The following is a 23,611-nucleotide window of genomic DNA, read 5'->3' on the forward strand; positions in this document are numbered from 1 at the left end:
CCAACTCCAAATCCAGTCCTCTAACTTTCTGTAGATCCTACTCATTCCTTAGAGTTCTGTCTTCTGGGGCAAAGCAAGAGCAAATCTAGCAACTCTTCTACAATGATAAACCTTTGAATCTGTAAGCTAGACATAGACCTAGAGGCCATGCCTTGTAAGACTTTTCTGATTGTCTAGGAATTATTTAGCCTGAAAAGGGAAAGATTTGGGGAGCATATGATGGAAGTCTTCACGTATATAAAGGATTACTGTGTAGAAATGTGAGAGGGGAGAAAAAAGGAAAAAAAAAGAAATTTCCATGATAACTTTATTATATATTTAAAATAACTGCAAGTAGTACATAATAGATTTGTGGCTCACATATAATCATCTTTTTTCCTATTCTACTATGTTACTGAAATGCTCATTTTATTCCTCAAGTACAGAATAAAATAAATTAAATTTTAAAGTGGGGGACAAGAATTTTTCTGCTTGGCTCTAGAAGATAGAACTAGAAGCAATTGCAAAGATTTTTTTCCTCCCTTATTTTCCCCTTAATTCCCTGACAATTGCTTATGTCCTAAAATGGAATAAAATGCCTTGGGGAACAACAAGATTCTCCCAATTTTAAGATTTCAGGAAGTGGCTGGATTAGTGTTCCTTGGAGATGATACAGAGGCAAAGGCTCATGGATGAGATGACCTTTAAGGTTTCCTCAGAGATTCTGTAATTCAAATGAGGAGGCATCAGGGGAAGCGGTTAGTAGTAGATGCAAAATAATGCTAATAAATGGTTCAGTGTTTCCAGGTATTCTGTGACAACAGACACTAATCTCCTGGATAGAAATAATGAGCATTCAGATGGATTATTCTAACATAAATTTTATAGGCTAACTTCCTCTTTCTCCTTTCACACATTCAGACTAAATTTAGAGTGCAAGTTTGATGAAGGAATGTCTCTAGGAAAGAAATATTTCCTGGACTAGAATCCCAAGTAAGGTTAAGCTTTACTGAGGACAGTTTTGTTGACAACCTCTGAGCAACTATTGTCTTACTCTTCTAGTGACACAATGAAGCTGACCCTGAGATAATCCTCTTCCCTATTCTGGTACATGCCTTTTGCTTTCAATGAGTCTAAAGATGCAGAGATTCCCAATGACTTATAGCCCTCTTAAACTATTGGAAGCATCCTGTATGTGGTAGAAAGACCCTGGACTAGGAATCTGAGGGTCGAGGTTCAAATCTGAACTCTGTTATTTACTGCCTGCCTGTGTGACTCAGTTTCCTCATCTGTAAAATCAGGGAAATGGATGAGATGACCTCTAAAACACCTTTCAGCTCCTAATCTATAATCCTATGGTATTCGATCCTGAAAGCTGCTGACTAGGTCTCATTTCATCTCTCTTCACTTGTTTTCACATCTGTAAAAAAGGGGATAATATTGCCTACATGATATGGTAAGGGTGATGATGAAGAGTAAAGGAGAAAACCATATGGAAATTCTTTACAAATTGTAAATAATTCATAGGAAATAGTGTTTTGTGCTGGAAGGATGAATAGGGAACTAAGTCTGAAGGACAGAAGAAAGTTTTTTGGTTTTTTTTTATTAAGGAGACCCTAAAGTCCCAGAATAAAGAACAAGACTCCTTTCAATGGTCTGAAAGAATCTGCTTGATTTTTTTCATTTTTTTATCTCATTTCCCACCTGGTTGTACTATTCTGGTCTTCTCCATCAAGTCCTCAAAAGTCTTATCAACAGGAACCTCCTCATCCTGCAAGATTGCCTCAGCCTTGGTTCTTATGTCTCTTCGGTATGCTCTGTCTTGTGACCTTTCTGATTAGAGGGCAGGTTAAAAAACTCCCTAAACTTCCATTTAAGGAGGGACACAGCTCAGCTATCTCTTCATTTCACACCCAGCTGTACCACTTTGGATTCCATTAAGCCCCCATGCTGAGTACCTTTTCCCTCTCATCTGTTTTTCAGTCTCCTTTGGTATATTGTCATCTCTCCTTAAATTGTAAGTTTCTAGAGGGCAGGGATCATCTTTCATTTTTATATGTGTATCTTCTTGACTTCTTTCAGTTCCATTCACTCCATTCTGGTTTTCAAGGCCTATCACAATCTGGCCCTAGCCAACCTGGCTAATTTAATTTCCCAATATATACTTTGTACTCTAATTTTTCTAGTGTTCCACACCTATCATCTTCATTCTTATTTTGCGAAGTGCTGCACCATCTCTTCAGTTCTATTTAAATCTTCTCCAAATTCCCCCAATCTCTTTTAAAGCCCAGACAATTCCTACTTTGTCCATAGGTTTTTCCCTATTTTGTCATCTTTGATTTTCTCCTCCAAATTCCTATAGTAAGTTATCATTTGAACACATAATTCATTTTTTATTGTCTTATATTATTTACTTTTGTTTCATGTGTATCAGTCTTATCTCTCCAATTAACCTAGAAACTCTCTGATCTTGGAGAACTTGTATAACACTCTTAAATTAAACTAAGTGATTTATAAATATTAGGCCAATAAACAATACATATCAAATGAATGAATGGATTATTTACATGTGGAAATTCATCTTGATTTCTTTCACAATGTCCTGATCAATGAGGCCACTTTTCCTATAAAGTCCATAGGTCTGGAACTGGAAGGATCCTTACAAAATCATTTAGGTCAAATTCTTCATTTACAGATAAGAAAACTGAGGCATGGAGAATTTAAGTAATTTGCCCAAGATCATATAATTAATACATGGAATCTCCAGAATTTGACTCGGATCCTATGATCCTAAATCCTGAACTCTCTGTCCATTTTTTTTTAACTGACAGATTTAAATATTGACACCATTTTTGCTCACTCACCCAAAGAAATTTAATTGGGAGGCAGAGAAGGAATTTCATTTTCTGATCTCATTTCTGTGAAATAAATGATAGAGCATTCCATTTTCAAAAAAATGAAAGACAGAGCAAAATAAAATGACCTGGTCATTGTTGGATAAGGAAACTGAGACTCAGAACATTTCAGTGGTTTTACCCAGGGATATCCAACTAAATATTTAGGGCTGAATTTGAACTTAGTTCACTACACTACACTGAATACCTTGGCCCTCCTTTGACTGCTACTGTTCTTCTCTGTTGTTTAGCCTGTAGTCACCTACTTGAATATAACAAGGAAGCTTCATGATAACTGCAGCATTTGAGGTTCTCAAGCATACCCTCAGTTTAGGGTTTTTTTTTTTTTAGTTTTGTTTTTTTGCAAGGCAAATGGGGTTAAGTGGCTTGCCCAAGGCCACACAGCTAAGGTAATTATTAAGTGTCTGAGACCAGATTTGAACCCAGGTACTCCTGACTCCAAGGCCGGTGCTTTATCCACTACACCACCTAGCTGCCCCCATACCCTCAGTTTAGTGGGGTAGGGTCTATAACAAGCATCCTATGAGAGAGGAAGTCTATATTATATAACAGCTTTTATCACCCCTGACTTAATCCTGAGTCTACTAAATACTATTTGACTCATGAGAAAAAGAGTGTGGGCAGGGGGGAAGTAAGTAAATATTCCCCAGCATCCTATGTATTAGTCATGCCATGGAAGAGTCACAGATATATCCATATAAGGGATTCCTCTTGGGACTGACACTTAGGCCAATCGGTTATACTTTTCTATTGTCCCTGAGACCTACCTGGATATGGCATTTGTTCTGTAAACAAATCAAATGGCCAGAAAGCACACCAACTATGGCTGGTCTAATTATTCACTCTCAGCCTTTCCTATCAGTAATGTACCACATATAACGTCAGCTCTAGACATCACATAATGGTAGAACAACTTTAGCTTTTCTCTTGAATGATCTGGCTACAATGATCTCTGCTAAGATCTTTTGAATACAAATATTTAAAACTGAAGTTTTATTTTATTTTAAAAGAATATTTTTAATATTTGATATTTATTCTCATTTTGCACAATTAATTTTTTATAAATAATGTTTTTAATAAAATATTCTTTTTTAAGAGTAAACAAAATACCCTTCCCTCAAAAAAATATAGACTCACTTGAGCAATAAAGGGGAGAGAAAAAATTAAAATAAAAAATAATAGTAATAATTGTAGGTATGGCCAGGTGGCACAATGGACAAAGCACCAGCCCTGGAGCCAGGAGCACCTGAGCTCATATCCGGCCCCATACATCCAACAATAACCCAGCCATGTGACATGCAAGCCACCCCAACCCCACTGCCCTGCAAAAACCAAAAAAAAGGAAAAAAGAAGACCCAAAATAAAATAAAATAGTAATAATAGTAAGGGTGGCTGGGTGGCAGACAGAACATTGGCCCCTGAGACAGGAGCACCCGGGTCCAAATCTGGCCTCAGACACCCAATGATCACCCTGCTATGTGGCCCCAGGCAGGCCACCCAGCCCCATTTGCCCTGCAACCTCCCCCAAATAATAATAATAAAAAATGTGCTTCAGTCTGTGTTCTAACACCAACAACTCTGTCATGGGTGGATCACATTCTTTATGATAAGTCCATCGCAAAAGTTACTTCCATATTTTTCCACTGTTGCCATTGCTGATCACAACTTCCTCCTTTCGCATTTCTCCACTACCATGTACTATATTTTCTCTCTCCTTTCACTCTGACTCTGATGTAGGGTAGCTGAGTAGCTCAGCAGACAGATCCCTGGCCCTGGGGCCAAGAGGCCCCAAGCCCCCATACCACCCCTTAGGCCCAGCATCCACCTGGCCCTATGGTCCCAGACAGGCCATCCAATCCCAGCCCCTTGCAAGAAGTAAAAAAGAAAATGTGTTATATCTGACCACTCTCCCCCCATGGTCCATCCTCTCCTCCATCACTCACATTTCCCCCCCTTCCCCTTGCCCCACTGCTCCTTCTTACCCTATACCCCATTGAGTATATATGCTGTTTCCTCTCCTAGCCACCTCTGATGAGAGCAAAGTTTCCCTCATTCCCCCTTGTCTCCCCGCCTTCCATATCATTGCAACAGTTCATTGTAATAAAGAAAAATCTTATTATATGAAATATCTTGGCCTATTCCCCCTCTCCTTTTTCTTTCTCCCATTCCATTTCCCTTTTTTCTATTGACTCCATTTTTATACCATATTTTATCTTCAAATTCAGCTTTCTCCTGTGCTTCAACTACAAAAGCTCTCTCTACCTGCTCTATTAACTGAGAAGGTTCATATGAGTATTGTCAGTGTCATTTTTCTATGCAGGAATACATGCAGTTCATCATCATTAAGTCCCTCATATTTTCCCCTTCTCCACCAATCTCCATGCTTCACCTGAGTCCTGTATTTGAAGATCAAACCTTCTGTTCAGCTCTGGCCATTCCAACAGGAACATTTGAAATTCCCCTGGTTCATTGAAAGTCCATCTTTTTCCCTGGAAGAGGACATTTATTTTTGCTGGGTAGTTGATTCTCGGTTGCATTCCAAGCTCTTTTGCCTTCCGGTATATTATATTCCAAGCCCTATGAGCTTTTAATGTAGTTGCTGCTAAGTCCTGTGTGATCCTGACTGCAGCTCCACAATATTTGAATTGTGTCTTTCTGGCTGCTTGTAATATTTTCTCTTTGACTTGGGAGTTCTAGAACTTGGCTATAATATTCCTAGGGGTTGGTTTTTTGGGATCTCTTTCTCAGGGGGATCAGTGGATTCTCTCCATTTCTATTTTGCTCTCTGTTTTCCATATCAGTTGTTTTTTCAATGAGATGTTTCACATTTTCTTCTAATTTTTCATTTTATTTGGTTTTTAAGTAATGAGTCCTGATTTCTCGTAAATTCATCAATCTTCCTGAGTTCTATTCTTTGTCTGAAGGATTTGTTTTCCTCGGAGAGTTTTCTTATATCTTTTTCCATCTGGCCAATTTTGCTTTTTAAAAAGCATTCTTCTCCTCAATAACTTTTTGAACTGTTTTATCCATTTGACCTAAACTGGTTTTTAGTATGCTATTTTCTTCAGCATTTTGGGGGGGATTTCCTTGACTAGGCTGCTGATATTTTAAAAGAATTTTGCACCATCATTTGAGAGAGGTGTTGGAATATAGTTTTGAAAGCTAATCCATCTGGAGTCAGAAAAAATGTTTCAATTAAGCCTTACAAACAACATTTATTAAGTGCTTATCTATTGGCTCCATCCCTGTTATCTGCACACATGTTCTTTCACCCTATCACTCAATGAATCTTTTTGTTAAGTATCTTCTTGTTATTGCTTTATATCCTCTTTTTCTCTCTTTCTCAGTGAAACTTCTACAAAAATTGTCTCTAGTCAATGCTTCCACTTTCTTTCTTTCTATTTTTTTGCAAGGCAATGGGTCAAGTGGCTTGCCCAAGGCCACACAGCTAGTTAACTATTAAGTGTCTGAGGCCAGATTTGAACTCAGGTACTCCTGACTCCAGGGCCGGCACTCTATCCACTGTGCAACCTAGCCACCCCAATGCCTCCACTTTCTTGACTCTCCTTTCTCAACTCCTTTGCATCATGCTTTCCTATTTCATCACTATTAAAACTCTCTCTTTTCTACTGCCTTTCACATAGGTGACCTCCCAGACACTCTCTTCACAGATTCTCTTTCCTCTCAGAATATTTAAAAAATTCTCTCTCTTGGTTCTTCTCCTCCTATCTGACTACTTCACAGTTTCCATTGCTGGATCATCACCCATGTTATTCCTCCAACATCAATATCTCTCTTATGGATCCTCTTCTCTCTTTATATGGTGAATTCATTAGGTCTCACAGACTTAATTTTCATGCTAGTCTTTACAGATGACTCCCCCAGATCTATATATCCGACCTTCTCTAAGCTGCATATTCACATTAACAACTGTCTATTGAACATTTAAATTGGATATGCTGTTGACTGACATAGATTGAAATAAGCAGAAGGAGAATAATTTATATGATGACTAGAATAATAATGTGAGGACTGCTTATTGGACATTTCAAACTGGCTGTGCTGTAAATCTGATGAAGAATGAAATAAACAGATGCAGGAGAAAAATTTATATGATTATTAAAATAATAATGTGAGGGAAATAGCATTTAAAGACTTCAGTACTCTGACAAAAGCACTGACAAATTACAATTTCAAAATACACCTCCAACCTTCTTTTGGCAGAATGGTGAGGGACTAGAAGTATAGAATCAAGCCTGCATACTCAGACATGACCAATATGTCAATTTGTTTGTTCACATAACTCAAATAAAGCCATGGAAGGAATAAAAAGAAGTATAGAAGAGTGAACTCAAATAAAGCAACAGTGTTATTACTCTCTCTCTCTCTCTCTCTCTCTCTCTCTCTCATCTATTTAAGCAAAACCATATATTACACAAGTTCAGTGATTTTATAAAATCCTCTTCCCAGTTTTTTCTATCTTGAAATATTTGTTGATTATTATAAAATTTGAAAGAGAAAAAATCAGCAAATAATGCTTGAATTCCCTATTTCACAGTGTTTTAAGGACTGAAAGAGATAATATATATATATATGTATATATGTATATAAAACTGATTTGCAATTAGAGGCAATATACAAATATCAGAAATTATTATTTATCATAAAGTTACTATTAGGAATGATTTAGAAGGGCTGATGATCTGCTCCCTCCATGCCTTTCAAAGATTCCCTGGCTAAGTTACTAAATAATCTTATTTCCAAATCCAATTCCTAAGTATAGCCTTGAGTAGAACATAAATGACCCTTGTTCAAGCTTCTAATTGGATTGCTCACCGATAAAGATAAGCTGGGCAGGCTCAAGGTAAAGTTGTGAATTAGGTACCTGCTGAGATTGTCCTTAATGGAATTGACTTGATCCTTTCCCTGTGGTTCTTAAAAACTGAGCCTTTTTTATGTGCCAGAATATCAAATGATTCTTAAAATGGCTCTAATTCAGGTATTCAATTATTTAATGACTTGTATCTTAAAGGCTTTTCTCAAAGGGATACTTAAATCTGTTCACAGTGGGGAGGAAAGAAATAGGTAAAAGTCAGTGATTCCTTTCACTCAGGGAAGAGGGGGAGAACTAGGAGAGCAGGCAACTACTGAAGTTTTGATTGAAAATTTACCTGGCTGAAAAAGATGCCCTTATGATAGCTTTGTGGGTGGCTTTCATGCAGTGCCCGTGGGAGGCCCTCAGGACAAGGCAACTGAAAGTTCTGGAACTGTGAAGAATGTAGCTGCCAGTCAAGACAAATTATTCTGACAAAGAGGCTTTCTAGTCATGGCAGAGATATTTCTGTGATCATGGACTGGGAGTTACTGAGATGTTGGAAAGGAACATATCATCAAATGACTGTTGCTCAGAAACCACTAGAATTTGACCCATATCTGGGAGACCCAGATGCTATTGAGACAATAATTATTTCTAGTTCCAGCAATCAAAAGTCCTCAAGATGGACTTTTTAGGGGCAGCAAACACAATCCTAATCTGGGGAGGAAAACAGGAGTCTCAAAATAAGATGGTGGTCCTGAAAATCCCACCAAGTAAAATTTCAGAGTAACTGGGCTCCTAAGATCTCAAGGTTAAAGAAAAGTAGAGGAACCAATTTCTGGTTGGAAAGTTCAAAGACTTAGGGAGAAGAAAAGATTCATAGGATTAGAGATTTAGAACTGGATGGAGTTCTGCAGGTCAAATAATCCAATCCCCTAGTTTTACAAATGAGGAAACTGAGATCCAGAGAAGTTAAATGACTTCATTTAATCAAATGGCTAGTAAAAGTCAAGATTCAAATCCACATCCCTCGATTTTTTTTTGGTTGTTGAGCAATGGAAATTCCCTCCAAATGATATAGGCATTAGGCCAATGTATGTCAAAGTTTAGGAAGCCAAGAGTGTATAGAGGACAGAATTCTTCTGAACTCAGGCTCCTTCTTGGATATTTTAGTCCCCTCATACCATCCTCTCTGACTCTTATGATGAATGGTTTTTTCAGTAAATTAAGCCATACTTGATGAGTATGCTTACTGCTCATTGCTTTTTTCTTCTAGTTTATATATCTGAAGAAACAGTTTAATAATCATAATTGCTTGGAATCTGGTCTTAGACAATCAGAAAGTGTGACCCTGGGCAAGTCACAACGCTGTTTGCCTTAATTTCCTTACCTGTAAAATGAGTCAGAGAATGAAATGGCAAAGCATATCAATATTCTTGCCAAAAAAAAAAAAAACCAAACTCAAAACCCAAATAGAGTCACAAAGAGACAGACATGACTGAAATGACCAGACAGCAATAAGTCATTTCTCTCCTAGCCTCTGTTCTGAGATTCAAACCACCTATTGGACATGGTGGGAACTGGATGTCCCATTGATATCTTCAACTCAATATGTCCAAAACAGAACTTATTATCTTTCCCCTCGAGTTCTCTGCTCTTTCTCACTTCCCAATTACTGCCTAAGGTGACACCTTCCTTCCAGTCACCCAGCTCACAATCTAATTTAGGTGTGATTCTTGACTCTTCTCTGTCATTTCTCATATGCAAGCAGTTGACAAATCCCATCAATTCTATTTTCATGACATCTTTTGTATAGGCTTCCCTTTCTCCTCTGACAGTGCTGTCACTCTCACCACTTTCAGGCAATAGCATTCTTTCTAGGGTCTCCCTGTTCTAGGTCTCAACCTACTCTAATCCACAGAATTGATCTTCCTGAACCTCAGGTCTGATTATGTCCCACATACACCCCATCCCATTTAAAACATTCCAGCAAGCAATTCCCTAGTATCTACAAGATCAAATATAAAATCCTTCATTTGACTTTTAAAGTCCTTCAGAACCTGACTTCTTCCTACCTTACTAATCTTCATATTCCTTATTGCCCTCCATATATTGCACAATCCAATGACATCGATCTGCTTGTTATTCCTTGAATATGAATGACACACCATCTCCTAACTGGTTTTTCTCCATTCCTTGAATTCTTTCCTTATTCACGTCCTTGTCTTCCCCTTGCTTCCTTCAAGTCTTGGAAAAATTCAATCTTTTTCCAAGCCTTTCCCAATCTTCCTCAATGCTAATGACTTTTTAGTTGATTTTCTGCAATTTATATATATTATATATATATAATATATATAAAAATATGTGTACATACATATATACACAGACATGTATATACATATTTATATGTGTAGGTATATGTATACAAACATATTTTTATACAGTAACAGAAAACACACACATACATATAATATATATATATTTTTAATTTAAGGCAATGGGTTAAATGACTTGCCCAAGGTCACACAGCTAGGCAAATATTAAGTGTCTGAGGCTACATTTGAACTCAAGTCCTCCTGACTCCTGGGCTGGTGCTCTATCCACTGTGCCACCCAGTTGCCCAACTCATATATATTTTTAACATAATTTTTTGGATATTGTCTCCCTTATTAGACTGTGAGCTCTTGTCTTTTTTTGTATCTCCCAAGGCTAAGCATAGCATCCATCACATAGTAGCCATTTAACAAATGTTCATTAAAATTTGGCCTCAGCTATTCCCTATCTGTGTGACTCTGAGCAAGACACTTAACCCTGTTTGGCTGTTTCCTCATATGTAAATGAGCTGGAGAAGACAATGGCCAACCACTTCAGCATCCTTGCCAAGAAAACCCCAAATGGGGTCACAAAAAGTTGGGACATAACTGAAATGACAGAACAACAATGACTTGACTTGACTTAGTTAAATTACTAATATTTAATTAGAAGTTTCCTAATCCTTAATTTAATTTTAAAATTTTTTCTAGTTTACTCCTGGCCTTTTTATGGCTAGGAAAAATCATGATACTGTAAACATTTATGTTAAAGAAATAAACACAGTAGATTATACTCTCTGTAAATGGACTAGCCTGGAAAAGGTAGAGGGAAGAAAGGGAAAAGAGGAGATCCTTTTTTAAAGCTTTTTTTAGCTTGAAGAGGTGGGTACAACTAAGTTGGTCTTCCACCTGAGTCTCCTGCTTTGGGATGCCAGTGGGGTCTCCAGAGTCTTCTTCTATAGCAGTTCTCTGCCACAAACTTAGCTCTCCTTTCACTTTGCCCACTGATTCTTTCTAGTTCAGCTTCTTAAGTTCTAGACACAGGAATACTTTCTTCCTAATATAGCAGTTCTTCTCAGTGTATCTCTCAGAGTCTTTGTGTGTCCTTTAAAAAACTCTCAGACATAATTCAAATCTACTTTGTGGTTCAAAAATTGCAATAGTCCCATAGCATCCTCAGGTTTGAGATACAAAACTATATTAATAAGTGAGGTATTTAATACCTTTGTTAGAATATTTTTACAGAGAAAGCTTATTCCCCTCCCCTATGTAATGTGAGGTAGAATTTCATATGTAGAATCCCTGAAAAAAGGACCTACCAGCATGTCTATGAGGCTTTAAATTTCTCAACAACCCAAAGTCATTCTCCTGGTACTTGACAGCTAATCTCTAAATATTAATTATCCCTTACTTTTTGCTTTCATCGCAGAGACTAGTTGAAAAGGTCAGTCAGTCTTTTCTCAATAATATGTCTATCTCAGCCCTTTATCTTCTAGAGATTTTCATTTTAATCAATCTTGTTTAAAACTGGAACTCTTCTACTATTATAATCACTCTCCATCAACTCCTGAAATCAAAGATTACAGAGGAAGAGAATGACATCATTTTCTTCCACACCTCTGAAAAGAATGGAGCATCTCTAATACATTACCAATGATAAGACTTTGACCATAATAAAGGGAGACTTGAAATGCCATCTGTAGAGTTGCCACATCAATACAATCTGGAGATTTGTACCAATCCATTGCCCCTATTGGAATGCAGTTTTGGAAGCCCAAAGAGACCCACCCCACCTCCAGCCACTGTAAATAATATCCTTTAATAGATATGCTGTAATAAAACTACTTTGAACATGTAAGTCCTTTTCTCCTCTCTAGTAGACACTTGTCTTATTACATAATCACTCACCTGGGGAGGTGTTTGGAATTGAAGGAATTGAAAAGGGCAAGAAAAACTTATGAAATGGAAAACGTATCAAATCTCCTAATTTTTAAAATCCCTTCAAATTCAACTAGCACTCATTCAGATTGATGCAATGAGTAGCCCTAATGTAAAGTCTTAATTTGGGCAATAGAAATTTTACATTCAATTTGCTTTTCTAGGTTGGAATGTTTTTTGTATTTATTTTTTATTTTATTTTAAGGCAATGGGGTTAAATGACTTGCCCAAGGTCACACAGCTAGGTAACTATTAAGTGTCTGAGGACAGATATTCAGGTATTACTGACTCCAAGGCCGGTGCTCTATCTCCTGCTTCACCTGGTTGCCCCTCTAGGTTGGAATATTAAGAAATCTCTTTCAAATAGCCATAGATCTCTTTGAGGAACTCTAGCAATGTTCCAGAGCTTGATGCAACCAGTCCAATATAAGCATCTGGAGAATTTTTTCACCTATTGGAACTCATCTTTTGTTTGTACTCTGCTCTGGGAGGTTATTGTGACAATGACATGCTCATTTGGCCTATTCTAATTCTCTATTTTATCCTTTTCTTGATATCAAAATTTAATGAAAATCCATTTTAAAAAAGTGTAACATCTATCTATTGTAATATCTATCAAGGGCTCTTGCAACCATAATACTACTTTTCTCTTAAGTCAGGAGACTAAGTTGGTCGATTGCGATTGCCTCTAGAAGGAAGACAAATATAACAGAGTGTAAATCATTGATATAGTTCTCTTGGTTTCCATATGCTCTGTTTAAGAATTTCAAGTAAAGCCATATAATGGCTTTATATATAAATGGTTCCCCTTAGGTTTCATTTTGGAAGTTGCCGATTAATCATAATCATTGTCCTATCCCCTCAAGATTCCTGTGTTTTTAAACTGGTCTTTTAAACATTCCTTTTGCTGGTATCTCAGCTAGTTCATATAGGTATGATTAATAAATAGTACTACTCTGTTAGCAGTAAGATAAATGATCAACTATAATCGACAAAAATAAAGATCTATGATCAGAGTGGCATTTTATCATTTTTATTTTATCAATTGCTTTCTTCCCCATAAATAGTTATTAATGACAATTTAATAAACAATTATCATAATCATCATTAGAGCCTCTCATTGTGGCAATTTGAATGAGTACTCCTTGAGTTTGAATCATCCTACCCCAAGGAGGATTTATTTATCCTAGCACTTTAGGGCAGCAGAAGAGTATACGATTTCTGCTGTCAACCTTGTAGTCTAGGAAGACCAACATGAAACATAAGACTGTGTATACTTAACTGGTGGTAGAGGCTATAAACACAGTTGAGTTCAGAGAATGGATATCTGAGAGACCTACTTAAATTTTTTAAAACTTTCATAGGAGGTGAGATCTGAATTTTCTTTGAAAAGTGGATGGTTAGAATGGTAAGAATAAAAAGCCACAAGGAAGAAAGACTGGAAGGTTTTACATGCCAAGAACACATTAGCAAAAACACCAAAGTAATTATCTGTAATAGGGATAAATTAGAAGCCTTCCCAATAAATTCAAGGGTGAAACAAAGATCCTTATTATCAACTCTGTTATATAATATTGTACTAGACATGCTAGCTATGGTATTAAGAAAAGAAAAAGAAATTAAAGGCTTTGGAACAGGCAATAAGGAAATGAAACTGTCATTCTTTGCAGATGATTTGATGTTATTCCTAGAAAATCATAGAGAATCAACTTAAAAAGCTACTTGAAATTATTAACAACTTTAGAAAAGTTTCAGGATACAAAATAAACCCATATTAATCATCAACATTTTTTATATGACCAACAAAGCCCAGCAAGAAGAAATAGAAAGAGAAATTACATATAAAATAACCATAGATAATATAAAATACTTGATAGTCTACCAAGGAATTACATGAATATAACTTTAGAACATATTCATGCAAAGTCAGATCTAAACAACTGGAAAAATATTAATTGCTCATGGGTAGGCTGAGCCAATATAATAAAAATGACAATCCTACCTAAATTAATATATTTATCCAGTGTCATAACAATCAAACTATCAAAAATTATTTTATAGAGCTAGAAAAAATAAAAACAAAATTCATCTTGAAGAACATAACCTCAAGGATAACAAGGGAATCAGTGAAAAAAATGCAAAAGAAGATGGTTTAGCCATACAAGATATAATTATCAAAACAAACTGGTAATGGCTAGGAAATAGAATGGTGAATCAGTGGAATAGATTAGTTACAAATTATATGATGGTAAATGACCATAAACCCAAAGATCCAAGCTTTTGGAACAAAAACTTAGTTTTTTGACAAAAATTGCTGGGAAAACTGGTAAATAGTATGTATGGCAGAAACTAGGTATAGAACAACATCTGTTAGGAACTATTGTGTATGGGAATACTATAAACTATCTTCATCTGGTGTCCTTCAGCACCAGTCTTATCTTACTAAGTGCCACTGGAGTGGGAGTGGATTAGAGACTGGAAAAGTATTTAACCACTGCTCTTTTTGGTGAATAAATGGAGCATTTGGAGATCTTGATGAAGTACCAGTCTCCTTTGTCATCATTGTCTCTTGCCCTTCCAATGCTCACCTGGGGAAGATTGAGCAAGTCCTGAAGTGGGACTCAAAAAACATCTTGAATTGTATATCATGATAATGTAATTCACACATAAAAGGCGATACCATAAGCAAATTAAGAAAGCATGGGTTTATCTGTCAGATTTAAAGATAAGGAAGAATTTAGAACCAAAGAAGATAGAGCAATACAAAATGTAAAATAAATAATTCTGCACAAACAAAACCAAAAGAAAACATAAAACTGGGCAGGAAGGGAATTTGCAACCTATATCTCTAATAAAGGTCTCATTTCTCAAATATATGGAGAACTGAATCTAATTTATAAAAATTAAGTTAGTCCCCAATTGATAAAATGCCCAAGGAATATGAACAATTTTCAAAGAAATCAAAGCTATCTATCAAATCAAAGCTCGATCACTATTGATGACAGAAATGCAAATTAAAACAACTCTGAGGTACCACCTCATCCCATCAGATTGTCTAATATGACAAAAAAGGCAAGTGTTGAATGTTGGAAGGAATGTGGGAAAACTGGGACTCTTATGCATTGTTGGTGTGAACTGATCCAACTATTCTAGAGAGCAGTTTGGAACTATGACCAAAGAGCAATAAAACTGTGCATACCCTTTGATCCAGGAACACCACTACTAGTTCTATATCCCAAAGAGATTCCAAAAATGGGAAAAGGACTTATTTGTACAAAAATATTTATAGTAGCTTTTTTTGTAGTGGCTAAGAATTGGAAATCAAAGGGATATCCATCAATTGGGGAATGTATGGTCAAACAAGCTACAGTATATGATTATAATGGACTATTATTGCAAGAAATGAGGAGTCCGAGTTTTCCCACATTCCTTCCAACATTTGACATTTTCCTTTTTTGTCATATTAGCAAAGAGAAAAAAAATATTGCTTTCAGAAAAGCCTGGAAAGTCTTAGCATGAACTTATGCATAGAGAAATGAACAGAACCAGGAAAATATTACACACTAACAGCAATATTGTATGATGAATAGCTTATCTATTCTCAGCAATACAATTGTTGAGAATACAATTGAGAATACAATGAACTAAGACAATTCAAAAGACTAATAATGAAGCATACTATCTACTTCCAGAGAAGAACTGATTTTGTTAGAATATGGACTAACACATACTATTTTTCATTTTTATTTTTTTCTCTTTGAGCCTTCTTGAACAAAATTCCTAATATGGAAATATTTCTTATTATTACACATGCATAATCTATGTCTGAATGCTGTCTCAGGGAGGGGGCAGGGGAGGGAACTAAGAAGGGATCTAAGTTGGAATTCAAAATATAATATAAAAATGTTAGTACAAAAAAATACCAAAACTATAATGAACATGTATGGTGATTTTGATAAAAACTGTGTCTGAGCAAAGTGGGAATTCATACTGGGGAATAGTAGAAAATGTGTGAAGGGGTGGTTGTGGCATGGATTCAGATTTTGTAGAGTTTTGAAAGTTCTGAATATCAGGATATGTGGTATGAAAATTCTGAGGGTTTGGGAGCAGAGGGGACAGAAGATTAACAATTTGCTAGAGGAAGATTACTCTGGAAGCAGGGTACAGACCAGATTAGTGCTGGGAAGAGATTTGAGATTAGGATAGCCAGTTTATGGATTATCATACCTAAGGGGTTCACCAACCCACAATGCTACACAAATATGTCCATAGAGACCGCAGAGTTTGGAGAAGGGTGAAAGTCAACCAACAGGTACATGGTCTAGCATCTGAGGTTCGTTCTTCAAGATATTTTATCCATTTAGACAATGATTTTAAAAAAGTATTTAGGAACAAGGAACTGAATTCCTTATGGATCTCGCCCCATAGGTCAACATACCAAGGCATTTGGCACTATTGTGCTCTTAAATTTCCATAGAGGTAAAATTAGATTATAACAAACATTTAAGGAAGTACTGAAGCAGAGCAAAAAACAATGCAACCTACAAAATGTTGGTAGTAAAATTTTGAAAGAAATAAGGGTGGTATTTGGTAATGATGCCTTGGTAATAATGAGGAGTGATTACTGATTTGCAGTCAATTCTGTGGTTATTATCATTATTACTATTATTATTATTGTTGTTGTTGTTGTTTATTTAGAATCAGCCGAATTGCCTTTTTCTTTTCAAGCATTTGACTTCTTGAATCAATGTCCAGCTGGCAGATTTCTGCTAGAATAATTCACATTTATGTACTGATTTGAAGTTTATAAAGTACTTTTCTCACAATTATCTTGTGAGGAAGATAGTTTATTAGGATCACCATTTTATAGGGGAGGGAAGTGAGTCTGAGAGAGGGAAAGTGACTTTCTTGCAGAGACACAACTCATAAATACCTGGATTGTAATTTGAACCTTCTGACTCCAAGCTGAATGCTATTTTCATCATTCTACATATAGGTGCCAGGATGAAGTACAAAGCAGTGGATCTGTGATAATCACCTTGGTTTTCAGTGGCCTAAAATCTACTTTACCTGCTGAGTCTGCTAACAGCTGGAAAGTAATTCTTTTCGTCCAAAGGCTCAGAAAATTTGGGGAGAGTATCGGAAAAGGTGGGAAAAGGAAGAGTTTAATTCTTTCTGCCTCCTTCTTTTGGGATCATATTGTCAGCAAGATCTTTTAGATAAAGAATAAAACCAGACACTATATTATTGTCAATTATCTTTTTCATAATGTAACTAGCCCTGATGAGTTATGAAGGTTTCTAAGAATTTATTAGAGAAGTCAAGTAGGCATGTCAAGTCAATTGGTTTTTAACTCTTCATATGAATAAAAATGTTAAAAAGAAACCAAAAGCAAATTTGTTATGACTCTAATTTTATGAAGCACAAATTTGAAACATTTTGTATCGCACATGAACCTGATTGATAATTAACAATTTTCCAAAAGTGTTGACTCTTGATTTTCCCTAAAAATTATTTCCTCCAAAATACTGTTAATACAAACTAGCTGTTGGTATTACAAAACTCCATATTTTTCAAAAGGCATATAATGTGTATTCGAAAATTAGAGAACAGTTAGGTGGTACATTAGATAAGAGCACTGACCCTCAAATCAGTATGATCTGATTGCAAATCCAGCCCCAAACACTTGATACTAGCTTTGATACCTTGGGCAATTCACTTAATTCCATTGCCCCACTAAAAAAGGAAAATTAGGAATGTGCTTGTTATTTTTGTATAGTTATGGAAATGCTATATATTTTTCTAATATTCCCAGAATACATAATTCCCAAAAGAAATGCTTTGCATTTTCCCATAAGAATAAAATTACCCTCCTCTTCTAAGAGACCAAGACCTGGAAAGGATGTCATCAAACATCTATCTCATTAAATCCTCTCATTTTAGAGATGAGAAAAATAAGGCCAAAGGAAGTTAGGTGATTAGGTAGCAGGCACTCAACATAAGGGATACAAAAAGAGGGAAAAGATAATCTTTGCTCTCAGGAGCTTATATTCTAATGTGTCTTTTTTGATGCTTATTGTCTGGTTGATTGAATGAAGAGGGTTCAGGAGGTGACTGAAGAACAAATCTTTGATATCTTTTTTTTTTTAAATGAAGAGCCTTTTAGCACCAGTTTAAACTTCTACAGGAAAACATACACAGAAATGTGGAAAGGGATATAGACTTCATTCTTCTCACCACCCCCACCCCAAACTACTTAGAACTTTGAGCATAATTTCTATAACTAAATACCTTGACTGTGCTATAGAATATTAATGATGCACACAGGAAGGAAAAGAACAAACTTTTTAACATATCTTCCCTTTATTTGTGTAAAAGAACCCAAAGCCAAAATAAAGCAGAAAGTTGATGCATTTCCTTGTTAAAATCCAGCCTCAGACACTAGCTGCCTGACCCTGAACAAGTCACTTCGCCTCTGCCTTACCTGAAAAATGAGGAAAAATCTCTCAGGGTTATTGCAAATGAGATAATATCTGTAGAGTGCTTAGCATAGTGTCTCACACATAGTAGGCAATTAGCAAATGCATATTCCTTTCTTCTCCTTGATGATAGACACCTTATCATATATGTATCAGATATACTGCAATACCTGTGCTCTATTTGTCATTTGGGCCACTTAACCAAGACTGCAGAGATAGTTTGAATGTATTATTGTAGTTGTTAATAATATTAATATCATTTTGGAGTTAATTTTATGAACTAGTAGGTTAGTGGAAAATTAATGAGAAATGCAGTAACTTTAGATTGTAGCTGCTTGTATTTTTACAAAGCACTCATGCTGCTTATGTTTTATAATAGTATCTATTATTTTTATATAATATATAACAAGGACAAAGTCAATACAGACACCAAGGAAACTCCCTACTCCCCAAAGACACCAATATTTAAAAGGTGAGGTTTGCTGACAGAATTTTTATTATTTACAGCAGAATAGGAATAATTGGAAACTATATCTTCTCATTAGGCTTTTATCCTTTGTAACACATGCAACCCAATCTTGTGATTAACAGCAAATATTAATGCACACATTTATTTTTTTACCCATGAAGTTGTTTAAAAAAGGAAAAAAGAATAATAAAAACATTATAAATAATGCCTCTCAATTGTTCACTTAGATATTTCTTTTATTATGTTTGCAGCCAAATCATATATTTCTGACTGTGTTCAAATTGTCCATTCCCAAAGAACATACCTTAAGATGTTTTGTTTGCTTGTTTCTGCCAGTGCAGATAACTTGGATTTCACATTCACTGCTATACCTCATATTTACAAAAGGATGAATGAGTGAATTTGCAGTTTTGCCTAGAAAAGGGTATTGGAAATAAAAATGACTGGAAAAAAAAATCCCTGTCATGCAATTGGCTCTCATAGTCACTGGATAATTTGGGATACACTCCTGTGAAAGTAAGTATGATATGATTGTATGAGTCTTTTCTGATTCTGGACTCTGCTTGGGTTCTGAACCCACAATAGGTCCTCAGTCACTGATTCCATAGGGCCAACAATATCAACCTTTTCTAATTTCTTATCCATCAACCTTATAAGAGGTTCCACACACTTGTTGGGAATAATGCTTACAAACTGACCCCACACTAATATCCCTGCTCCTAGGAAAATGCACCACAGCCACAAATCTAGACTAAGATGAGTGCAACTAAAAACATTTCCACCAAATTGTACAATAAGGAACTGTAAGGCAAATGTTCCCCCCACAATAATGCATAAGATATTATTGTTGAGGATTCCTTCAAAGACATTTCTCTCACCATGAATCTTTCGAGCATTAATTTCATTGAATAGTTGCATCATAACAAAAGTATTGAATATCATTGTATAGTGGGTCGAAGGAGAAGTATGGAGAAAAGCTTTTCTTCCACTATCGAAATCAAACAACTCTTCACCAACAAACAAAAGAACAAAAGTCACTGTAAGCTGGTATGTTGCATGGCCCAAAATATACTTTACCATGGAACTGGACAAGAGATGGTGTTTCCTTGCATATGGTTTTTTCAGCAGAATTGCCTCAGCTGGTTTCTCAGTGGCTAAGGCCAGAGAAGCAAATGCATCCATAATGAGGTTAATCCATAGCATCTGTACTGCTTTAAATGGTGAATCCTGTGTCACACATGCCCCTACAAAAACCACCACTGATGCCACTATACTGACAGTCAGCTGAAATTGAAGGAACTTGGAGATGTTGTCATAAATGTTCCTCCCCCACACAATTGCTTTCATAATGCTTGTGAAGTTGTCATCCATTAGAATGATGTCGGAAGCTTCTCTAGCAATATCTGTTCCAGTGATGCCCATAGCAAAACCAACATTTGCCACTTTTAATGCTGGGCCATCATCAGTATCATCACCTGTTACAGCTACAATCTGTTTCACTCCCAAAACACAACTGTTCATGATCCCTTTTATGAGTGTGAATTTGTCAGTAGGGGTACAACTTGCAAGCACAAAAAGTTTGGGCCAAATCCTGTCTATGAGCTTCTGCTCAATCTTCCCATGTTTATCACGTATCAGCCTGTCAAACTCTCTGCTTTCTAGACACAAGAAATTGTCCTGGCTGTTCAAAATACCACATTTGAATGCTATAGCTTGAGCAGTACTGAGGTTGTCACCAGTGACCATCCGGACAGTTATGCCAGCTCTCTGGCATTTCCTAATGGCACTTGGAATCTCAGGTCTAACAGGTTCTTCAATGCCTACAAGGGCAATGCAAGTAAGTTTTGTAATGATATCCTCTTCTTTGTCCCAGTCTGGTTCTTTATCCTGATCAGAGAACTCTCTGAAGGCAAGACAAATGGTTTGAAGTCCTTCAGAAGTCATTGGCTCAATTATATTTTGAGCAATTTCTCTTGTTTTGGTTTCTGTCAATTCCACAGGCTCTCCCATTTTGTTGAGGATTTTACAACACTTTGCTAAAACTACATCAGTAGGACCTTTACTGAACATCAAGAAACCCCCACTGGACAATTTTAATACAGTACTCATGGATTTTCTATCTGAGTTGAAGGTATAAACCCTATACAAACTATCCTGTGGTATTTTGTCTCTTTCTGTTTCATAATCCAATTCTAAATGAAGGAGAAACCCCAATAAGGCACATTCGGTTCTATTGCCAATTTGTTGTATTAACTTCTTACTATCATTGGGAAGGATGATATTGGAAGTATAAGAACAATTAATAGCGATACCTTTTAAAAGGTACTCCAGGATAGGGTCTGGGATAGAATTGGGTTTGGGGAGCGTTTGGTAATGATTCTCACCAATATAAGCCTGGACTACAGTCATTCTATTTGTGGTCAGTGGTCCAGTTTTGTCTAAGCAAATGGTTGTGATATTTCCAATGGTCTCACAAGCATCCAACTGCCTTACTAGGTTTTTGTCTTTCATCATTTTCTTTACTGTGTAAGCCAAAGACAATGTAACTGCAAGTGAAAGACCTTCAGGTACAGTCACCAGCAAGACTGTTACTCCAATAATGAAAAATTTAATAAAGTATTTGACATAAACTGAAATACATCTATAGGTCCATTTTTTCCCCTCCATCACAAAATTATTAATTACGAAGTGTGTCATAAGGGTAACTACTGTGATGGTGGCCACGAACATACCACACTTCCCAATCATGGCTGCTAATTTTGACAGTTTCCTTTGAAGCACTGACTTTGTTTTGGAAGAGAAATGTTTTGGTTTAATTATGCCCTTTCCTTGCATTGGCCATTCCGGGGCCTTTTGCTGCTCTTCCAGCCTTCCTTGGTCACTGTCAGTGAGCAAAGCCAGTAAGATTCCAATTTGTGAGTTGGACCCCACAGCAGTCACTAGGATTCTGCCCCAGCCCTCTACCACATAGGTCCCAGAGAGAAGAATTGGGTCAAAGACCGGGGACTTCCTCACCATGTTCAACTCTCCGGTCAAGGAGGTCTCCTTCATTTTTAAGTTCTGAGACTGAAGAAGGACACCATCTGCGGGGAGCATATCTCCATAGGACACTGGGATTACGTCACCCACCACAATGTCCTTGACAGGTACCTCCAGGATCTGGCCATTCCTCAATACCTTGCCCTTCTGACTTAGGACCACTTGGTCGTGCAGATGCTTGAACTGCTTCTCCTTGTTCCAGTCAATTAAGGCTGTGGTCAGCACCACTAAAGTCACTGAAGTCAACAAGACTGCTCCTTCCAGCCAGCGCACCACTTTATCTCCTTCCTCCTCCGAGCCCCCGCTGATATAGCAGCCTTTGGTGTTTCTACTGACCCTGGGCTCGTAGAAGGTCAGGGCTAGTGACAGGGCGGCCGCCACCTCCAGTAAGATGAACCGAGTATCCTGCAGAGCGTCCCACACCAGCTCCAAGAAATACCTTTTCCGTGGCCTAGGCATCTCATTAGTGCCAAACTGCTCCCGCCTGCGGTTCAGCTCGCCGGGGTCCAGGGGAAGCCCGAGCTCGGGGTCCGTCTGCAGCAGCAGGCACAGCCCCGACACGCCTCCGAATTGCCCCTCCAACAGCTCCAGAGCTTCCAAGCCCTTCAGTTTCATCAGCTGTCTCAAGTCCTTTAAAGTCACCTCTCCAATTTGGGAGAACCTTAAGGAGTAGTACGGGGCCTGCGACTGATCCGAGGGGGCCTCATTGGCCACCCCGGGCTTTCCCAAATCCTCTCCCTCCAGCTTCGCTTGGATGCTTGCCCCTGGGTCAGCGACAACCAGTCTCCTCTCTTGACAATCGGACGGACACCTAGAACTCCAGGTGCAACCGCCAACCTCAGCCTCTCGACCTTTCCCAGTCCTTCCTAGTCTCGAGACTCCTGGCCGCACGAGCTTTTTTTTTCTTTTAAACTTAAATACAAAAAGGGGGGGGGGGGGAACTTTGCCTTCTACACAGCAAGGCATTAGAGGATTCAATTTAAAAAATAAATTTGCATTTCAAAAAACCTATATAACAAATACCCATTGTTTGCAAAGTTGACCAGCTTTTCTTTGCTTTCTCCTAAATTTTCCTTTGTTCTCTGTTTTGCATTTTTTTCTTTTCCCCTTCTTTACCCCTTCCCCCAGAAGGTTACAATTAAACACACAGATACATATATACACATATACACTCATGCCCATACATGTAAGATCATACTTGTGGATATTTCCACTTGTCATATTTCTTTAAAGGTAGATGGCATCCTCTTTCTTAAATTCAAGTTTTTCCATGTTTTTCTAAATCAAGTGGCTCATCATTTTCTACCAGTTTTCCAACCCAATCACACCCTGAGACAGATCATCTTCGATAATTTTCCCCTAGTTTTCTACATTCCTTCTATTTTTGTCTGAATTTTATTAATACAAGAAAATTTTAATAGAAAATAAAAAGAATTTTCCATTTTACACCAATATTCTCATCTTAAAGTTAAACAACAATGTTCCCATCTTTTAATATAGTTTAACATCTGATACATCTTTTTTCCCAATTTCTTAAAAGTTCTTGACCTTTTGTTCTTCCAAATGAACTTTGCTATTATTTTTTTTTCTAACTCAATTTGAGATGGTAGTAAGCAGATTTAACTAGGTAATTACTACAATTATTTAGATCTGGCTTTATTTGT

General features: G+C 37.0%; 2 protein-coding genes across 3 annotated transcripts in view; both read right to left on the bottom strand.

Moving 5' to 3' along the window:
• Positions 1–23,611, bottom strand: part of SH2D4A (SH2 domain containing 4A) — a 252,922-nt gene that overhangs the window by 158,992 nt on the left and 70,319 nt on the right. The window lies entirely within an intron of this gene.
• On the bottom strand, positions 18,899–22,651 carry LOC141504218 (plasma membrane calcium-transporting ATPase 1-like). Its single transcript, XM_074209089.1, has one exon. It carries the CDS (start codon positions 22,560–22,562, stop codon positions 19,392–19,394), a length of 3,171 nt encoding a protein of 1,056 aa, XP_074065190.1. The 5' UTR covers positions 22,563–22,651; the 3' UTR covers positions 18,899–19,391.

This window comes from Macrotis lagotis, chromosome 1 (assembly GCF_037893015.1).
Source record: "Macrotis lagotis isolate mMagLag1 chromosome 1, bilby.v1.9.chrom.fasta, whole genome shotgun sequence".
NCBI classification, from domain to species: domain Eukaryota; kingdom Metazoa; phylum Chordata; class Mammalia; order Peramelemorphia; family Peramelidae; genus Macrotis; species Macrotis lagotis.

What these genes read in the sequence shown, in the direction of transcription:
- LOC141504218 (XM_074209089.1), bottom strand. Translation starts at nt 22,562, where the DNA reads ATGAAACTGAAGGGCTTGGAAGCTCTGGAGCTGTTGGAGGGGCAATTC.